Genomic DNA, 18134 nt, shown 5'->3' with positions numbered 1-18134 from the left:
TATACACAACATTGCCCGGGTATCTGGTTACCCATCCCACCCCTTCTGTGTAGTATATATCTGTGATATGCACAACATTGCTGTACAGTAGGTGACAGCCTTGATGCCTTGACAGTGAGTGACTTTACACAGAGGTAGCTGCATGCAAATAGCCAGTATCAGTGAAGGCATAATGTGACTAGGTGATGTCTGAGTTGTGTTGAGGGAACTCTATTTCACAGTAGACTCTGTGTAGTCTGACACAGTTCAAGGGGACAATGTACAAATGACAGAACATGAATTATATCAATAAAGTTTATGACAGTACTAAATAAGCTTTTGTGTCTGTGGTCAGGTGCTAACAAAGCACAACATTGCACTAGATACTCAATAATGGCAATTGCGGAAGACAAGGTTGACAAAACAGCAAAATGGGCAGATATCATCTTTCATACACAAAATTTCTGGAGCTTTACAATGATCACAGCTCTGCATATTGTGAGATACTTGGCCTTCAATAAATAAAGACGTGCACATTTTATCAATATCAATATCATGACACCAATGCTAATTGGTTGTACAGAAACCAGCAGATATTTCAAGGGGACAACAAAAAGTGTTTGATTTTTTCAGGTAGATTCAATGTTTTGACTTTCCTGACTGGCACCAAACTGAGAATCTGAAGCTTACAGAACCGCTGAAGACTGAACATGCCTGGAACGGTCCACACACGAACCAAGCCATCACATACACTGGACGCCAGCAGAGTCCCACTCCAGTTAAAGCTCAGCCTCATGATCGCCAGGCTGGTGTGACATGGTACATTAGTTTGGAGCTTCTCATCTCCATCCTTTACATCTATCACATGTAGCAGTTCCTCCGTATCGGGATCAAAGATCCTGATATCCAAAGTCTCGTACCCAACTGCCAACATTGTCCCTTGGTTATTGTACTGAATACAGTTTATTGGCATTCGAGCATTCCCCTCATTAATTGTTTGTAAAATTTCACAACTTTTACATCAATAATATATATACAATCATCAGTAGAAGCTACAGCCAGTTTGCAGCGATCTGGTCGGGGATCAAAGTCAAAGCTACAGGCGGAACTGATTGGATCTTCTAGTAGATCAGGACACACAGTACAGATGTTCTTCTGACTGTTCTTATCCAGAACAAACAGTTTCCCTGAACCAGCACAATATAAACCCACAGCGAGAAAATGGCTGTCTGGAGACCATCTACACTCAACCTTGTCACTGAAGAACCGGTCGCCTACAAAACCAGGGCAAAGTAAGTGGCACTTCAGATCTTCTCCTTGCATTATCCCAAAGTTGTTGAAGTTATTCATTCGGATGAAATAAAAGTTCTGGCCTCGGAAAATAGTTGCAAGATTTATCCCATTAGGTGCAATGGCAAAATATTTACAGCTGCCTCCAACAAAAGACGCTGGTTGTTCATATACATGCTCATTATTTAATCCAATGACCTTGACCCCTGCAGAGCTTGGAATGTATGCGATATACTCTCCTATAGGGTGAGGTTGAATTGTTGGATGTGTAGAACTTGATATCCCCTTGAAGTGAACACAGCCTGGAAAACATTAAAATAATGTAAGGTCAAGGTTACAATTTGAACTCAAATTTGAATTTGACAGAGCATTATAAGACATTAATTATATATTTCAATACTAAACTTGGGAAAGAAGCGTACATTTCGTTTAATGGCTACACAATAAAATTTCTTGACACAAACCTATGGGTTTTCTGCCGATGTCATACAAGAAAATCTTTCCTGCTGGCATCTTTGAGGCCACAAGCCAGGGACGGTTGACCCGAAATGTGTAGGGGGTGGTGGTGACGGCCAGGTGACGGTCATTGTAAGGCAGGAACTGGGCACTGGTCCACCAGATGGTGTCAGCAGTCACTGTACCTCTTGCTGAATAGTAGACAACATGCAAAATCAACTCGGTAATATATTTGGTTTACGGATTGACTGACTTATACTGAATAAAGTGTACAATAAATAAAGTATATTGTGGAAACAGTATGCAATTAGAAAAACATAATTCTAAAACTTGGGGATTCAAAAATTAATGAGTGAAATGTCTTGTTTGATATTGAAAATATTCAATCATATAAATAACTGAACGATGGTTGATAGTAGTGTAAATATTTATCTGATTAATGATGACAGCAAGAATATTGATTTTTGATCAGTGAAACCCTAGTAAGCACCAACATGGTGGAGTGCCCCTTTCTGCATCAGCATCTTCATCTGGATCACTGTACAGAAATATCAGTGCATTTATACGTACCCAGAACTGGTGGCAGGGCCTTGAAGGACGCCACCAAGCCTTGTTTTGTCTGGGCGTGGACACCAGGTGGACAGGGTCTGAAGGGCACACACGGGTAACACTTCTCGTTGCTTTTCTGGCAGGCAAGCAGGGACTGTAAGGACGAAGGTGCCACCCCCATTGCTGTTTACATGCCTTCCTGTGGACATGAACACACTTACTGGAGTTTGGCTGGTGTTGGGATTTATGGTTTCAGGACCCAGGATGGGGAAAATATTCACTGTCAACAATATCATTGACCATCCAGCAGATGCTGTGATAAATAGCGTAGCTATATAGATCCACAGTTGGATGCCATGTTCAGAAATAATATCAATAAGGATTTTAACAGTCCACGAGGTACAGTAGGGATTATTACAATGCCACACACTTACACCTGTACAAAAGGTTGATTGTGTTTAACGCCACACCCCGCAATATTCCAGATATATGGCTGCAGTCTGTAAAGAATTGAGTCTGGACAAGACAATCCAGTGATCAACAGCATAAGCAATTGGGATACAATGACGTGCCAACCAAGTTAGTGAGCCTGACCACCCCATCCCATTGGCCGCCTTTTACGACAAGCATGGGTTACTGAAGTCTCCATTGTAGTACAGGGGCTTGTAATGGGAAAAACCTAGTATCAATGCATATATATTGTCCCTGCCAGAGTTTCCACTGCACAACAGACTTTTATCTTGTGGTAAGTCCCCAGCAGTGACAATATATGTTATAGTTCATATGAATACACTCATATTCCAGCCAAGGCCTACATCGAGCACACATAGTGTAGTCCAGCATATAACTAGATATAAGGTGTGCTCAAAGTCATTGCCTGAATACGATATGAACTGGACTATATATCATCTAGTCATATGCTATATATGTTAATGCTAGTCATTTTCGTTAGAAATTCCTGTGCATTGTATACTATATTGATAATATTTTGTTAATTAACATGCTCAAACAAATCACTGCAAACACTCTTTCATTTTAATTCTGGTCATATTTTCATCAAAGTTATTTATATCATTAAAATATAAACTGAACGTTCAATAATAAATGCCAAATAAATGGTTCTGCTCAAACAGATCTAGATATACCTTCTTGTTCATAATGTAAACAATGGTTTGCGCTGTATGTAAACAAAACATAACGTCCTTGGCCTTGCTTGTAATGCAGTTAAATAACCACAACAGTGAAATCGCTATGTCATGGCACAAACTTACTCGGGCCAGAAGCCGGGAATTAACCATGTGCACTGCAACCTATCGCTGAAACAGCTGCAGAGACAGCAATCCGTACGCGTTGTCAGTATCTTACATCAGGTGTATTTCTTTCTGCTCCACTTATGCTCCGATTTACATGACAGACTCAAAGACCACGGGTATCCTGTTCCGGACTCAGGACAGTTTGTTGTCGTATTTCCATGACACCAAAACCGGAAGTACATATAAACCGGACGATGCAGATATTCGGTTTTTATTCTGACGAGGGGCATGTGCAATCTCCTCTTTTACATTCTGTCGTAACAGAATTAGTGACCGATGGTTTAGGACAAATTCTATGAACTTCAAAGATATTAATTAATTAATTTTTTTCAATTATCATGGGTTGTCGCTGTACATGAAAAATGTAAATACATGTATAAGGTAATTGTGTGATGTGTAAATAATGAATAATGTGATATAAAAACTGAAGATATTTAAAATACAAATATTCGTATGTGCATTTCACAAACAATCTCAAATGGCGTTTCTAAAGCGGGAAAGTATATAAATGTCAGAAGTGAGATTTTAATCTTCCAAAACTAGCTTCTATATGAGATTGTGCTTGTTAGAGACCAAACGATACAACTGGAATAAAATTGTTTCTAAGATGCCTAGCGGTTAGAACAATCGAAAAAAAAATACATTATCAGACAATAAAGGTATAGTTTTTTGATGACGTAACAATTGAATGACGTTATCCCGTCACTGCGCCATTCTAGCGTGCCCCCTCGTAATCGAACCATTTTACATTACGTCACAATGTAAGAGACGTCACGATGCATGTCAGTTGTCATCGCCTCGTACGGCCTCCAACAGTAAACTACACCGATGCATCCAGTTTCTTGGTTTGCTGTTGCTTTACGCAGCTAACATCACTGGTGGAAACATTACGTTTATGTTTTACGACGGTTAAAATGTGTCATTTCGACTCACAAGTTTTCAGCGACACGGTAACGTTCGTAATGTTTACATTCCCACAATGCAATTGTGGAATGTCGCTTGACTACTCAACTTCCTCTGGATGTACTGATCTAAACTTACGCTGGTAGTAGAAATGCAACGTTCATATTGCCCCATATGGTTTACGTTAATGACAGATGTAATTAAAATAATTCAGAGAAGATATTTAATCCGAACGTAAACCGTCATCAAACTGTTATCATTTGTTTTTTTTTCTGGTAACGTTCGTCTTAACGTAGGGGGCAGACACATCAATAGAACAGCGCGCCAGTTAGCCCTGTGCGAGGATTCTTAATTTAGGTCACCGACATCGTCGTTTGTTTTCTGCCTTAAATTAATCGTAATTATCTTTAGAAAGTATTAAATTTGGCATCTTAGAAAAGAAATACACTTCGCCCTACCACCATGTATAGTGTAATAAAACACACTTTCGCCCTGAACTATTATAACGTTAACCCCCTGGCTGCCGAGTTTTTTTTCAGGCGCACATTTTCATACGGTTTGAAAAGTGATCGTTGTGCGAGAATTGCGCTCGCGTGGTCCTGGATCTACGTACGGCTATAAAATTACACAGAAATGTAGAATATTAAATTTCCTATCCGTTGGTATAAATATAAGTGCAACTACCTCGGCGGTTTGAGAAATAGACACTGCTAAATGTTGTCCAATTTTTTTTTATGCGTTAAAAAACAGTAATTTTATCCGCTTTTTATCGCGCACCGATAAAAGCACTGTGCTACGAATTTTTTAATGTGGCATCTTTGCGGAAAGTGTTAGCGAAGAAAATACAGCTTGATATCTGAACGACATAAGTGTATATGAATTGGGTTTATGTGCTTGTGCATAACGTTATACGCTCAACATTAAAAATGACTCGCAATAAATGTCAAAAATGGATTTTCTTCTATGACGTCAAACGACGACAGAGAGGTCATACACATATAATGATAAGGGGGCATAACTCCGTTATGCGTAACACTAGGTCCATGTAACTCAGATCACTTGGAGAGAATTTGTTGTGGATACGGACGCTATATTTTCCTTATTTTATGTTCATGGTGAACCAAACTATCCCAATTCAAAGTTCCCCAATGTGAGCGGATGCAGTTTGGTAGTTTCACAATTTACAAGAAAAATGACAACGTATTACATGTGAAAGCACGTAATAGCGATTTGGATGGCCCTATCCGATATATAAGTTAGCTCTTAGATTCCCATATTGTCCTGTTTGTGTAGATGTATTTTGACTAATTTTGCATCGTTATTACCAGAGTACTAGCCATATCTTCAAATGTAATGAAATTGCTCAAAATAATACACCATTTTAGTTGACGTCATTGCTTGTTTTATGCATTTTGCGACGTCGGAAAAAGACGACACTGGTATGCTGTTTAGTACATATCTCACCTAATTTCCTTTAATTGTGTGAAAGGTCTCGGCTTCTGTGTCAGAATTTAAGACTCTTTAGACAAAACATAAAATGATTGATTTTTCCATTTAAATAGTGTCCTGAATATATCAACAATTAGACAGTTTGACTGTGTATCTTTTTTTGTGAGAAACACGCGCACCTGTGTGGCATCAATTTAACGTAAATGAAAAATAACATTTCACAACACCCGAATATTTTGTTTAGGATAAGAATTTTCTTTGTTTATGATTATGTAGCTATTTCTCTTCATAAGTATGCAATGGAAGATGCAAAAAGATAGCTTTTTATATATGGAACTAGTACGTACTATATCTTAGAATATGGATGTAAGATTTGTCCAAATTAAGACATGACATGGTTTATATATTTTTAAACAATTTTCGTATAAATATAGTTAGAGTTTGATATCCTGTCATCACAATATTTTTAAATCGAATATGAATTGATTATATTATCGAAAACAATGATAGTGAATCATAAAACGTTTCCGACAAACGCGCACCTGGCCAATCAATTTACATCATTGTTTTCTCTATAAACCGACACACAAATGTATAAAAAAAAACAAGACAATTCCTTTAAATATGTGTGCATATACATTTCATACCATATATAAATCATTTTCATTAATATTATCAGTTTTACTTATAAGGTTGAATTAAATCGCCGTTCATTAACCTGTTCATGTGAAACTGCAATATTGGTCCAAATGCATTGAATATTGTACATCATCGGAACTAACGCAATTGCAGTTATGGCTACGTTTGATCTTCTAACACTTGTGTAAAGGTTTAGAATATGGTGTATTGCACTAAATATGTCAATTTCCTGTGTAAATATGATTCAAACAATCAAAAACTTTCAAAGAATAAAACACCGTAAACCCTATACGCACGTATGATATGATATTGAACAAGGCTAAATGTGGATACTGAAGTCAGTTTCATGAAAAAGTATCTGAACTATACGCAAAATATACACCATAATACTGACAGTGTAATCGGAAGGATTGGGCGATTGTGTTTACTCTTGTTCAACCGACCTTCACCTCAAAGAAATTGCCTAATATGTACAACAATGTTGACGTATGACATCACTACCGGTGACCGATTTCTTACAAAATGGCGGCTTTGCTGACAAGGGTACACAGGATTTTGCGAGGACCCTTCCATTGATTCAGGGATCATTTGTCCATAAATATGAGATGTAAGTAATCAGAATGATTCTGACTATCTGTGTATTGTTATATGTTTTATCGTTTTCACTAAAAGTAAGAGAAAAGACAGAAATCCAGATAATTACCGTTGTCGTTCTGCGTGATTTTCCGTCAGTCATGGCGTCACGCTGCACGGAAACTTTGACAATTTCTTATGAATTATCAAATCATTGCATTGTATCTATTTATAATTTCCTATTTCTTGCTACGATACTCTTTCCATGCATATTCCAAAGGTATTGAGCCATTGCAAGCAATGAATAGACGGATGAATGTTGGAAAATTTCAGAAAATGCTACACAGTGTAAAATAGGTTTTTGTCTTTGTTTACATTTCGAACCAGCGCAGTCTTTCGAGCACAGCGTTCGTTTTCACACCAAATATGTTTCGTCTCATTTTATCTAGACAGTTGGCATTGGTGACAAAGACCACTTGCAGTTTGAGTCTAAAATGTATGGGGAGTTTATTGATGCATTTTTCGAAGCTGAATATGAAATATACGTGATGTAATATGCGTCTCAATACCGGCCTTCGCGAAACGTGATTTTGTAAACACTATCCAATATGGCGGAAAGCGCTCTACGGCGTTCGTGTAAGTGCATTTTCGAAAACATCCCAACCGATTCTAGATTCATCGGCAACGTTTCAGAATTTTACTTAGCGATTTCATGTAAAACTGATATGAGTGATCATGAATATCTTATTTTTGAAATTCAATACTCCCAGTAATTATCCGGTTTTCACATTTCAAAACATACAGCAAATAACGCTGTGAATCGCGATTTCGTACTCTGTCAAAAATGGCGACATTTTCGATGAAGCCTATTTTGAAAGGTCATTTTCAGCACTTGAACTTTGTCTAAAATAATAGTGGATGGTATCAAGAAACAGGAAATTTCCCGAAGAATTCGAAACTGTGAAGTGTATTTGTGTGCGTGGGATATTTTGATTTTTATCGGACTTGAAATTGAGGGTTGAAGGGGGAAGGACATATATGTCCCTGTGGCATCCAGGGGGGTTAAAGCACTCGGACGCAAGCGTCCTCGTGCTTTAACTATAATAGTTCAGGGCAAAAGTGTGTGTTATTACACTATACATGGTGGTAGAGCGAAGTGTATTTCTTAATTCACAATGATTTGCAGACCATTATGACGTCATTGTTACCTTGACGTCACAATCAAAACATAAGAAATTTCACTCCATCTGATGCTGGTTTCAACACTGATTATATAACTGTTTCCAACCATAAAAGCAAGAAAAGATCATTTTGGATGATGAATAGAAGCTCACGTTCGAGTCATCTGATACATAATCATCAGCTCTTGTCCATAAAGTTTTAAATTCCCCATGAATCCCCGATGTTATTATCTTCTATTGAATAGTGTTGATATATTTGATATACTAGGTGCGTTTCTGTGTATTTTCCTCTTTGATTAATGACGTCACATTATTATCCACATGGTCAACGTATATGTAGTTGCATACTAATCTCGTACGTCACACGAGTGTCGTATCGCGTTGACCTGTGTCGTAACGACTTGACCTGAGATTCTAACGATTTGATTGGATAACCGATGACCTCTTAATTAGGTCACATTCTGACGTAACTATTTTTTCATTCATAACAAACACGTGAATTCATTCATTCTACAACTTAAATGCATTGTGGGAATGTAAACATTGCGAACGTTGCCGTGTCGCTGTTTAATTGTGAGTCGAACTGAGACATTATATCCGTCGAAAACCATAAACGCAATGTTTCCACCAGTGATGTTAGCCGAACGAAGCAACTGCAAACCAAGAAAGGGGGTGCTACGGAGTAGTTTACTGTAGGAGGCTGTACGAGGGGATGACAACTGACATGCATCGTTACGTCGGTTACCAAGGCAGTGACGTCATTACAGTGTGACGTCATGCAAATATTGTACTACAGTACAAAACCCTTCCGCAACCTCTTTATGAAACCGGTTTCGGTTTGAAACCAAAAAAGCCCCCAAAATACGCTATTTTGTCAATTAATGCATGCAAGACGTGGGTAATAAATAAAATACCACACTCGGTCTCATTACATACGAATTATACGAAACGAGTGTCCTTCCTATTTACATACGAATTATACGAAACTCGTGACCTTCCTATGTTATCTGTGACCTCGCTTTCGCTCGGTCAGATACCATAGGAAGGACACTCGTTTCGTATAATTCGTATGTAATGAGACCTCGTGTAGTATTCTCTATATATGATGTCACGGCGTATCAGTGTCGACGTCATTTTGTCCATGTATTACACGCTGTGTTGTTCTAGGATGGGAAATTCACAGACTAGTGTATGGAATTGGTTGAAATCTCACAATTGATGATTGCTTCATTACCAACGAACAATCATCGAAAAAAATTGGTTATTTTCCTATCCAGGTTGTTATTGCAGATATGTATAACATGATGCAACTTCTACGTTAAATTGATGACTGATATATCATGAACATAAACTTCCTGGAGTCTTAGAGAAATATTCAGTCATGACTTTTCAGATAGTGAAGTAAATTATACACGTTTTCAGGTCCTGACAACTTCTAAGATACGTTCCATTGTCAAGTATTTCAAAGACTAAACCAGTAGTTCCAAAATCGTTTATGTTCGATTATGAGAAAATGTGATCGATTGCTTGGCCGTTTTGTCACTGCGACCAATTTTCGATTATATCAATTTATCGGAACACCACTATCACAGACACACACATAGAGTGAGTGAGTTTAGTTTTACGCCGCACTCAGCAATATCCCAGCTATATGCCAGCGGACTGTAAATAATCGAGTCTGGACCAGATAATCTAGTGATTGACAGCATGAGCATCGATCTATGCAATTGGGATACGATGACATGTGTCAAAGCCAGCGAGCCTGACCACCCGGTCCCGTTAGTCGCCTCTTACGACAAGCATACGTTACTGACCTTCCGCGCGACTTAGTCCGCTCTAACATACGAGGGTTGGGTAAGAAGTGAACAGCCAAGCAAACAAAGAATGTGGTACAGGGTTGACAGTGTGCGCGTGTTATGTTCAATACGTTCTACGTCTGTGAGCAGTGGAGGAAGAGACCTTCGATTATACAAAAATCGTGTGATTCCTGCAGACTGCACATGCAAATGATCTGTATGTAGTGTTACAGTCAATCTGCCAAACCAATCGTTTAAGTTATAAGATGAAACACACACACAAAAATAAAGTGAACACTTTATTTATCCAGTTTCAACATACCGCTTTGCATTATGTATACTTGAGACTTGAATGACACCGGTTGTTGCACAGAAGATTGTTCTTATAGCATTTGCATTTCTTGTTCCCACATCTCTTGCTACCAGCACAGTTACACTTTACCAAACCCTGGCCTCCTGATAAAGACTCGGCTCCAACAGCAGTACGAAGGGATACTGTAGTTTCAGTGTTGACTTCTGATAAAGTTAAGAGTTTCTTTTGGCACAAATCGAACTGGTTCCTCGAGAACTTGCCTTGGAGGACACCAGCAGTGCAGGCGATTGTATACTGTCCGTTGTCACTCACAGTGGTCATCACGCCCAGAATGTTTCTCGCATCACCACGACCACGGTCTACTGCTGGCATGGGAGACAACATTCAAAACAAATACCTTACATTTGATGGATTGACTAAAACTGTTCAGGCAATCAGTCTAACTAGATCTCTATCTTTTTAGTCATTTGACCAAATGACTGAAACATTTAGTCTTTTGACCAAATGACTGATCGTTTTAGTAATTTGACCAAATGACTGAAATATTCAGTCATTTGGTCAAATAACTGGTTTGACAGATTGACTGTAACATATACACACTTCCGTTTAACACCAACAAATGTACAAATGTACGAAATACTGTCATGTATATCCGTGGTTGGTTGGTGGACTCTTTGCGTCAATAAACCATCAAACCTGAGACAGCTGTGAAGGTGACGACTTGGGTTTTCTGTCAGACCAAATGGTGGACTACCTCCGAAAAGAAGAATAATGACAATTATTATGGATATACAACTTCTTTAATTCTGTGGAGGCGACGTTTCGACATAGATTCTAATGTCGTTGTCAAGCACACTGCTTAGAATCTATCAGGGCTAAAACATCCTGTAAAAATCGTGGCCTTAACTCACTAAGTTCACACTAACCATCGTTCGCATTAACCAGATTTGCCATTGTCAGATTTCCACCTCTTTCAAAACCATTACGTAAACGCGTCAGTCTGCTTAAGGGGATGTATACTACCCATCAAAAGTTTAGACTCACTTAAAGCACTCGCTATATGTTATGTATATACATTGTATATACATATGGTTACATCGAAGATGAATTTCTCCACTAACTTGGGGGAACCAACTGCAAACCTTATGCAGATGAATTGCACGAGTATCAAGCATCAAATTGCTGAAAAAACGTGCAGATATCGTGCATGTGAACAGCTGCGTTTTTGTGTAAAGTTTTGTTAAGAAATCGCCAATTTTCACTGAGTTTCATCATTTATTGAACTCATGACAGTAATGTTTTGAATGTTACGAATTTGTTTTACAATACGTCAGTTCATGTGTAAACAGTACCTTTAAACAGTATGGAATATTCTGCAAAATCTAATTTAGAACAGTTGCCTGAAGTAAGTGGCTAAATGTACACCAGTGAGTCTAAACGTTTGATGGGTAGTATATGACAGTGCTGGGAGGAAACTTTCTACAGAAATGTGTGGACCTTGCTGAACAGCAGCTACAAGCCAAATGCTCCAGTGCATCCATCCAGGCCAATGTTCAAGATTGGCTGTTACCAGCATGACACATTACTTCCTGTCTTGTGAGAATTTACTGTGGAGAGTTGCCCACGTCAAGAGCCCCTGGTTGTTTGAGTGGATACTGCTTATCATCACAGTCATAATTACTCATGCTATATCAGACTGGTGCTGAGTGCACAGGACTGTGAAGCCTCTTACAACCATAAACTCACTCACTCACTCACTCAGAACACAACAACCAAACACCTGAGACATCATTCTTGTTTTCATCTTTATTTTATTTGATAATACCATATATGGTACAGATTGTAATTTTAGCATAATGAACATGTAAATCCATAACAAAATAAAGATATATAATATGTAGTATGATATAAGTATAGCATCACACAATTCTGTGATTACAACTATGTAAATACCCTAAGCCGTGACCTGAATAATAAAACCTGATGGTATACACGTACTTGATCATTGGCTAAACACAGCCATAACATATTCATTATAACTAAATGATTGACTCTGCACGACTAGTTGTTCATTGGATTTCATCAACTTCTGTCAACATTATGATGCAATAAGCACTAAAACCCGTAATTACATGAAGAACTGATAAGTGAGATACATATTGTATGTTTTTTATATAGGCAGTTTGTGATAGTTACCTGAGGAATTGTATTTTTCCTAACCGTTAAGTGGGATTTCACCTAACTCTATCACAATCCAAGGTTAGTTTATCTTGCCATTTCGTACATGACATACAGGGGGTGTCATTAACTTTGTCTTTAAATTATTATTGTTATTTTATTTCTTATTTTTGGAAGGGGGGTCGTCTTTCACATTGTACATGCTTCTCCATAAAAATCATCCCCCACTAGCCATTCATTATGAACTATACCCTATAAGGCACATGCGAAAGACAGTCACATCATATTTCAGACTGATCTCCCTTGTACAGAAAATCTTTAGATTAGCTCAAACAAAAAGTGTTAGAAAGTCATCATGTCATGGTCCCATTAGTACCCAGTATAGTTAGACTTTGTATTAACATGTGACAGTAAAACAAGCTGACTAACTTCAAGGCTTCAACTTCATACTGTATCACAAGGTAGATCATGTATTGATAGACAACATATACAATGATGATGATCATATGTAAAACGATCTTAAAAGATATTGTCAAATAATATTTTCTTGAGTCTCAGCTACTGTTATGACACATACAACTGACTAAATCTCATGACAAGTTCAACCATGGTGAAAATATCAACTGTGTTTGGAGATGTGATAAACAGTTTGTATGGAAAGAGAACAGGGCCTAGATTTTCAAAGCTCTCATTACGCTAAGATAGTCGTAAGTGCCATACATTAACATTACACATTAACTTACCATTATCTTAGCACAAAGAGAGCTTAGAAAATCTAGGCCCTGGTATTCTATTTATCACATATATTTTTCAGTGTTCTTCACGAGTTTACCCTACAAATCAAAGCATCAATTGCAGCACACTCAAAGTTATTTTGACATGCTTGCAATCTCATCAACTGATGTCCCACTGCTCACTACTACTACAACATGAATTTCTATTTGAAATTGTCATTTAATTTTATTTCACAACATATTCAGAAAAATGCACTTATTAACCTCTGAATACAATATAAACATGATATAGCATCTTAAATAGAGACAGATGGCAAGGGTAGACAGGGCTCGATTTAGTTCTTTGATACTTGCACTGGTGCAACCTAAAATTACAAAGTGCAACCTTGTTATTAGTCTAACTTGCACCAGGTGCAAGTCAATTTTGAGTGGGTAAACCTCTGAATAAAACATCGAAATAATAATAGCATATTTCTTTCATTACATATTCCAATAAAAGCAGTGCAACTGGAATTGGGCTGGTGCAAGTAGGTTTTTATCTTAGGTTGCACCCAGTGCAAGTAAGTTAACATCTCTTAAATCGAGCCCTGGTAGATATCACACCAGGTTATTCCAACAATGCTTTTTCTAAAATAAAAAAATCCCAGCATAATGCATCTGTCATGTTTAAATATATCAATACATCAGTGAATCCTGATACCCTAAATGGAAATGGCTTCACAAAATGGCTACACCATATGGATGGTATCTGATCAACAGATTTCTTGGCTGGATATGTTGTGTTGGTAAATAAACTGAAGCTAACTAAGCGTATGTTGTAAAACACCCAAACGTATTCAAGCAAAAGCATTTCTTAAACAAATCAATGATCAACTTATTCAACAAATATTCAAACCTGTATAAGAAATTAACTGAGCTAAAACAGTTTTTCTCATTAGAGCATATCTGAGTGCTCTCTGCCTTCTTAAACTTTAACCAACCATTGAAATGACAAATAAGAAGTCCGCACTAAAGATCAGAAACAGCCACCTACATTTTGATGGCACTTTTCAAACTGGCGATTTCCAATCCCGACTATACTTTGAAAAATATAACAAAAAAGCTTTCGATTTATTTGAAAACTGAGCTGAACATTGTGTAATGTCTAATAGATGACAATGGCTAAATGTCAGCACTTCCCATGAGCTATGAAAATTCTCTTTCATTTCAAATGTATATCCCATTTATCACAAGTGAAAGATAGACAATGACTTGAACAGAATCAGTTGTACAACCATAACTGTCTTTTTGAATACCCAGTGTTAACCTTTTTTGAGGTTATATTAATAAGAAACACATACCAACGGTCTCCTTCCCAATCTAGTAAACACCCTGCTTCATTGGAGGCCTAGGGAATGGTGTTATGACATGACACATGATTGGATGTCCCCAGATTTATTTTCAGTGATAATGAGAACTAACATATGTTCTTAACAGAGATTGCAATATTGTAGTCTAAGGGCGTAAAAATCTGTTAACAATACAATCACAGCAAAGATTCCAATGTTGATTCTTTTGAACACCAAAACAATCAGATTGTAAATTCTTGACCAGAATTTTTCCGTAATGTCTTGGTCATTGGATATCTCTAAAAGCCAAAAATTCTTGGAAGTCCTTATAACAAACCACTTATGTAATACACCTTCATGAAGAGCTAGGTTTGAATTGAACTCATTAGAAGCAACTAGTGGATCGGATGGTCAGATTCGCTGATGTGGTTGATGAACACCTCAATTCCATAGACCAATGCCCATTCAGTTCATCATGGTGTTGTCTGATACAGACTTGATAATTAACAGACCTCTGTTACATAGCATGAATATTGCTTGCTGCAGCATTAACATGATTAAAGGTCACATGCAACGTAAAACACAACTTTGCAGATTCTGATACCTTTCGGTATGGACATAGCGAAACAAATCGTCAAAAATGCAAATTCAACTTATAAAGTTGAAAAATAACGCGATGAAAAAAAACGCGCGAAATCGGAGTTCAAACGTTTCACTAATTTTCCCCAGACTTTTCTGGGGAAAATGGGTTTCAACAGCTGGGCTGCGCTCATAGCACGTGCGCAAGTAAATAGGTTCGCGCAGCTTGGAAGGCGGGTTGTCGGGTGAATACTTTCGGTGAAGGCTTTGGTGTGAGCTATTTTTCTAATGTTTTGTTGATATCTCACAGGCGTGAGCTTTTTATATGTTATGACAGTAAATTAACTGTTTATATAATTTCACCACACGTTCTTCTTACCGAGTCACTTTCTCAGTTTGATACTTAAAAGCAATGTCATTATTTAGCGTTGACAGAATTTCTAACTGTGATATAGATATGTCGTTGTCACAGACAAAACTCAATGTCTTGTTTTATTGACACCTGTGTGTCTGCCTGCCTGTCTGCTAATGACAATATTCAATACACAGCTGCTGTCACTGACCACATGCAATTTGAACTTAACACCAATCAGGCTATACACCATAAACAAAACGCATTGATTTATGGCCCGAGTTCGGTCTCTGTCACATTATGTAATTACACGGACAGGCAGGTGTGATACTTGAACACATGACATGTTATGATGTCTGTTGATTGCAAAATGTTATACACAAAAAATGAGCATGTATTTACAAAACCCAACATCTCTATATATACACACACAATGAGCCGTGAAGGCGGCATCTGCTAATGAACCAGCCGTTACACTTGAGTGCACACCCACCCGCTCTAACTGGGTTCGGTATCCCGGCTGCTTCGTTTCGAGGGAGGTAAACCCAAGTACAAAATATTGCACTTTTGATTTGCGATTATACACATATAATTTTGTTTATTTGTTTTTTCATAATCAGCAATGCATATTATATGTCATGAAGAAGTGATAATTGTGTTTTAATTATGTTTGATTCTTTGATCCTTTAAGCAACAAACAAACAAATTCTGTACTGCACAAGACTGCAAAACTGCGAAATTCTGCAATGCCATTTTTCAGCAATATATTTGTGACCAGGATATTTCATCCCACTGAATTAATTATATTTTGGAATATTTGAGATCAAGTCTGATACTATTTTCCGTAATAAGGAGGCACATGGAAATAGATCACACTAGAGGCAAAGTAGCAGTAAATATTTGCCATGTCAGTGAGTTTTGGAAATCAACTGGTGGTTTAAACAAATGTGGCCTAAGTGATTATCTAAGGTTTTCATTCTCCACTCTACTTGACAGCCTTTCCATAGATACCTGGAGTGCTAGTCTTGAACATGTGAATATCAAAATGTGTCAGGTCAACTTTTGAGAAACCAGCTTGATGGATGTCATTCCAAGACTCCCTGTTAATGTTGCAACCATCCACCATCTTCTTCCACATTGGGTTGATCAAGTTCTGGATCCTCCTCTTGAACCTACCCTTCTTTGATGCCACATGTTCCACAAAGTAGAAGATTCCATTCTGTAATTACAGACAGATCAATGGTTATGCAATGCCATTTCACGATGTAATTTCGGTATGTTCTGACACCATTATCGAGCATGTCACATCAGTTGCTTGAAAACAGTGTTACAACATCCACCAAAAGATTGCTCATAATTGGAATAAAGAAATGGTGCATGCTTATATCTAAAGTCTTGCTTTCTCTCAAAGAATTTGATATTTATTCTCAAGGTGTATCTCTCAAAGAATTCGATATTTATTCTCAAGGTGTAATCATATTAAGCCATGCAAATGAAAGCCATGTCACGTTTTTTCTGCGTATAATTTGAACATTTTCAACTGATTTTTCAAACAGTAACATGGATGTGTGTGGCTTTTTTGACAGTGACACAGAGTGTAGATAGGTGCCCAATTAGTATCATGAAAACCATGAATAAGATTTTAATTACTAAATGGTATTACTTTTATTAATTATTAATTAAAAACATATATCATATCTAAGTAAAACTTAAAAGCAATATAAAAGTGAATCAGCTATGAATAAAATCTGGGTTAAGTAAACCCCTGTCCACCAAAGAAATTTGGCAGAAATTATTTCCCAATCTTGGCATCAGTTCAGCACTTACTGGTTTCAATATTCTTAGGACTTCACTTAAAACAGCCTTGACATCCCTCACAGTGCACAACACCAGAGTACAGACCACAGCATCACAACTGTTGTCTTCAACCTCGGGCATACTTTCGGCGAATCCCACCACAAACTTCTTGATGCTCACATTTGGATTCCGAAGGTGCACATTCTCTTCTAAGTAAGTTTTGTTGTAAGGATTTGGATCCAAGCAAATTATTTCTGAGCCTGATGGAAAGTTCTTGAAGTTCATGCCACTTCCTGAGCCGATTTCTAGCAGCTGTAAAGGACGGTTTGCTTTGCTTGCTTGTGAATTCAATTCAGAAAACACAACTGCTTTCTCATTTCGAATCCGCTTATGTGTCTTCTTTAAAAACCTATTCCCCATGTATGCTGTGAAACGCAAGCGAAATTGACGCAGTTTCTTTCTTGAAAGTGCAACGACAACCACGACAGTGACAACTGGCAGTAGATATTTCAGAAGAATACCTCTAGCAAAAATGTCTTCTAGCGCCATTTCAAAGCTTCCAAGGTTTACGTTGTTTTTTTCAGTAAAATAGAGACGACGACCGTTTTTTCACCTGTCTACCTGCTCAACATCATGTGTTTGAGAAGGGAGCTAACTCCCGAAGGCTTACGTTCCCGAGCACTCGGTTCATTTCTGAAACCGATGCAACTACATTGGTAAATTTC

The 18134-nt window shown here is 37.7% G+C and overlaps 2 protein-coding genes across 2 annotated transcripts; both read right to left on the bottom strand.

The window, feature by feature from the left end:
- Positions 1-280: 280 nt before the first annotated feature.
- On the bottom strand, positions 281-3759 carry LOC124268011. The gene is given in 5 exon segments (XM_046703008.1): positions 281-943; positions 946-1571; positions 1734-1916; positions 2296-2473; positions 3546-3759. Coding segments are annotated over 4 exon segments (1335 nt in total). The 5' UTR covers positions 2456-2473; positions 3546-3759; the 3' UTR covers positions 281-577.
- A 12546-nt stretch (positions 3760-16305) lies between these two features.
- Positions 16306-18080, bottom strand: LOC124268022 (methyltransferase-like protein 7A). Its single transcript, XM_046703028.1, has 2 exons — positions 17440-18080; positions 16306-16831 (listed from the first exon to the last, which is right to left on the bottom strand). The coding sequence occupies exons 1-2, from the start codon at positions 17956-17958 to the stop codon at positions 16598-16600; spliced, it is 753 nt and encodes a 250-aa protein (XP_046558984.1). The 5' UTR covers positions 17959-18080; the 3' UTR covers positions 16306-16597.
- Positions 18081-18134: the final 54 nt, after the last annotated feature.

Source organism: Haliotis rubra, unplaced genomic scaffold (assembly GCF_003918875.1).
Source record: "Haliotis rubra isolate DU_JTF1 unplaced genomic scaffold, ASM391887v1 Scf1355, whole genome shotgun sequence".
NCBI lineage: Eukaryota > Metazoa > Mollusca > Gastropoda > Lepetellida > Haliotidae > Haliotis > Haliotis rubra.
The sequence above is the reverse complement of the archived record's forward strand: the minus strand, read 5'-3'. Positions and strand labels throughout refer to the sequence as shown.

Coding starts and splice junctions, on each gene's coding strand:
- LOC124268022 (XM_046703028.1), bottom strand. CDS start 17,958: ATGGCGCTAGAAGACATTTTTGCTAGAGGTATTCTTCTGAAATATCTA. Junction 16,832..17,439: donor TCCTAAGAATATTGAAACCA/GTAAGTGCTGAA, acceptor CTGTAATTACAG/AATGGAATCTTCTACTTTGT.